Genomic DNA, 2,566 nt, shown 5'->3' with positions numbered 1-2,566 from the left:
ACAAGCAAAGCCTTCTTTGAGATCACCATAATCTATAATTCTATATACAATGGGGTGGTATTCAGTGATTGTGAAGCGGGTAAATTAGTTAAACATGCACCAGTTTGCTCAATGATTTACATGAATAATAATACTACAATGTTTTAGACACAATCTCATATAAATTATGGTATGTTTGCAATGACAGTGCGGTAAATCAAATTTGATTTTAAAATTACGGTGCCTTTAAAGCTACTCATAGTTGTCGATGCTTTAGAAAATTCACATATTTTACGTGATTTTATTGGATCCATTTTAATTTTGGTGGTATCTACGCACACTTAATCAAATACTTCATCAATAACATATTCCTAACGACTACACAAAATATGCATGCTTGTCTTTTACATATATAAAGTTCTTTTAAGCATGCAAATACGTAAGTAAAGCAGTTTAAAAGTAATTAATTAACAATAAGGATTGGCTTAGATAAGATTAAAAAAATCAATTATAAGACCTTTGAAAATGACTTCTACTAGCCCATGCATGACTAATGTTATTTGTAAGTATTACTATAAGTAATCATTGCAGTTTATGGGTCTTAATCTTAAAATGCCACAACTTATTTATTTCCTGATCAATTTTTGTTTATACCAACATGGCAATTCCTGCTGGCCATTATTCGTAGATGCCTCAATTATTATAACTCCTTAAATTAAAACTTGCGTGACCCTTTTCATTATTAAACTTACAATCGATCATCAACCTCGATCTTCCCCAAAACCCGTATATAAAAATAATAAACAATTGACATACGATCATGCTGTTACGTAAGAAAAATATTTTATAAATTGATAACTAAATGATTTTTTTTCCTTTTTGGTTATAAATGCAAGTAATTATTAGTAATTACAAATTAAATCTTTTACAGTTTACTACTGAAATATTAACAAATTTTAATTTCTAGCAATAAAATATTGAATAACTTGAGTTTCCCCAAAGATGCGTTACTATTATTTAAGTCAACCCTTGTGTCTATAAATGTCACTCACATCAGCACGTAGTACAAATTTTATGGTTCCCATTTATAAATACCTTTTTGAGTTGTAAAAGATCGTAACATAACTTTTGCGCTTTCTCTCCCATATTCTCTTCATCTACATGCTCTTACCATGGCTGTGGATCACCAAGAACCGCAACAACAACAACAGCACCAACCCTCGATGTTTCCGTGGAAGCTCCGGCGGAGGGTCCCACTGCTCCGGCGTCGGAAGGGGCAGACGGTGCGGCTGGGAGGGAAGAAGCGATGGCGGCGAATTTCGGGGCTACTTAGGATGTTTCGGAGGATGCGTTTAAGGTGGCTAAAGTTGCAATATGTTCGCATGTTGAAGAGGCTTAAGGAACACTACCGAAACATCGTTAAGGATCTGGTCGAAGCTGGGTCCACCATTGAAACCTTTCAGCAACGTCTTTTCATGGAAAGCACTTTTGCAATCCCCGTTGGTGTTAACTTGTCTACTTATCCTTCTCGCTTTGGATCAGATCGCCCCAGAACCATCTTCATGTAAAGTTCTTTTTTTTAAAAAAATTTTATTTTATTTATATCCCTCTCAACCCAAAACTTTTATTTTTTTTTCTCTATTTTCTTTTATGTATGTAATTATATTGGAAGATAAAGGCATAAGGAGACTCAACTCAAGTCCCTTATATCCTTCGTTTTTATTATTCTCTGAAAATTTTCTCTTTTCTTCCCCCTCTTCCTTTTTTAATGATGGTTTTATTTTTTACGAACTTGTAATGGGGTTATTAAAAGGGAATAGTAAATTACTAGGTTCGCTCATCATGTAATTAATTAAGTTGTAGTTCGTTTATATGGAAAAACTAGCCAACTAATTTGTCACATTATCTTTGTCGGGGATGATGAATGGACTTGATTACATATTATATATAGTTCAGGTTTTGGAGCTTCCCTTACGGTTAATTTTTAGGCAAAATTGTAAAATTGGTCTCCACCTTATCTTCAATTATAGATTTTGTTCTCTTATAATTTAATTTATAAATTTGATCCTCCAGTTTTATAAATTCATGCAAAATTGATCCTTAAAACTGGATTTGGACGTTGACCGTTAACCTCAGACGTTGACTATCACGTGTCGTCTGAGTGTTTTCCGTAAAGACTTCATTTTTTTAGGTAAAATTACACTTTTAGTCCATCAATTTTATTTCAATTTCGATTTTGGCCCAACTATAATTTAATTCACACATTTGATCCTCTAGTTTTATAAATCCCTTTATAAATTGTTCCTACAAAATTGGTCTTTTGAATGGTTTAGCCACTGGTGCTAGAAACATAGTAGGTCTTGATAAATCTCGCATCTTTTTTTCATTGCAAGTTTTTTACTCACTTGGAACCCAGAAAAAAAAAATCACTCTTTGTCTCTCTCCCACTTTCGGGGTTGTTCAACTTGGGAAAGTGGCGCATGAATCCCAACCTGGGTCTGAAATTTTCAGATCTCTTATTTTAACAGGTTCTGTAATAACTTCCTCTTTTTTTTTCTTTTTTTGCTCCTTCATGTGATTTTGTTTG

At 33.3% G+C, this 2,566-nt stretch overlaps 1 protein-coding gene across 1 annotated transcript; it reads left to right on the top strand.

Annotated features, from left to right (window-relative positions):
- The first annotated feature begins 1,052 nt into the window (after positions 1-1,052).
- On the top strand, positions 1,053-1,732 carry LOC114388981. Its single transcript, XM_028349535.1, has one exon. The coding sequence runs from the start codon at positions 1,152-1,154 to the stop codon at positions 1,545-1,547; it is 396 nt and encodes a 131-aa protein (XP_028205336.1). The 5' UTR covers positions 1,053-1,151; the 3' UTR covers positions 1,548-1,732.
- Positions 1,733-2,566: the final 834 nt, after the last annotated feature.

The sequence above is a fragment of the Glycine soja genome, chromosome 16 (genome assembly GCF_004193775.1).
Source record: "Glycine soja cultivar W05 chromosome 16, ASM419377v2, whole genome shotgun sequence".
In the NCBI taxonomy this organism is placed as follows: domain Eukaryota; kingdom Viridiplantae; phylum Streptophyta; class Magnoliopsida; order Fabales; family Fabaceae; genus Glycine; species Glycine soja.
Note: the sequence above shows the minus strand (reverse complement) of the source record. Positions and strands in the feature narration are given on the sequence as shown.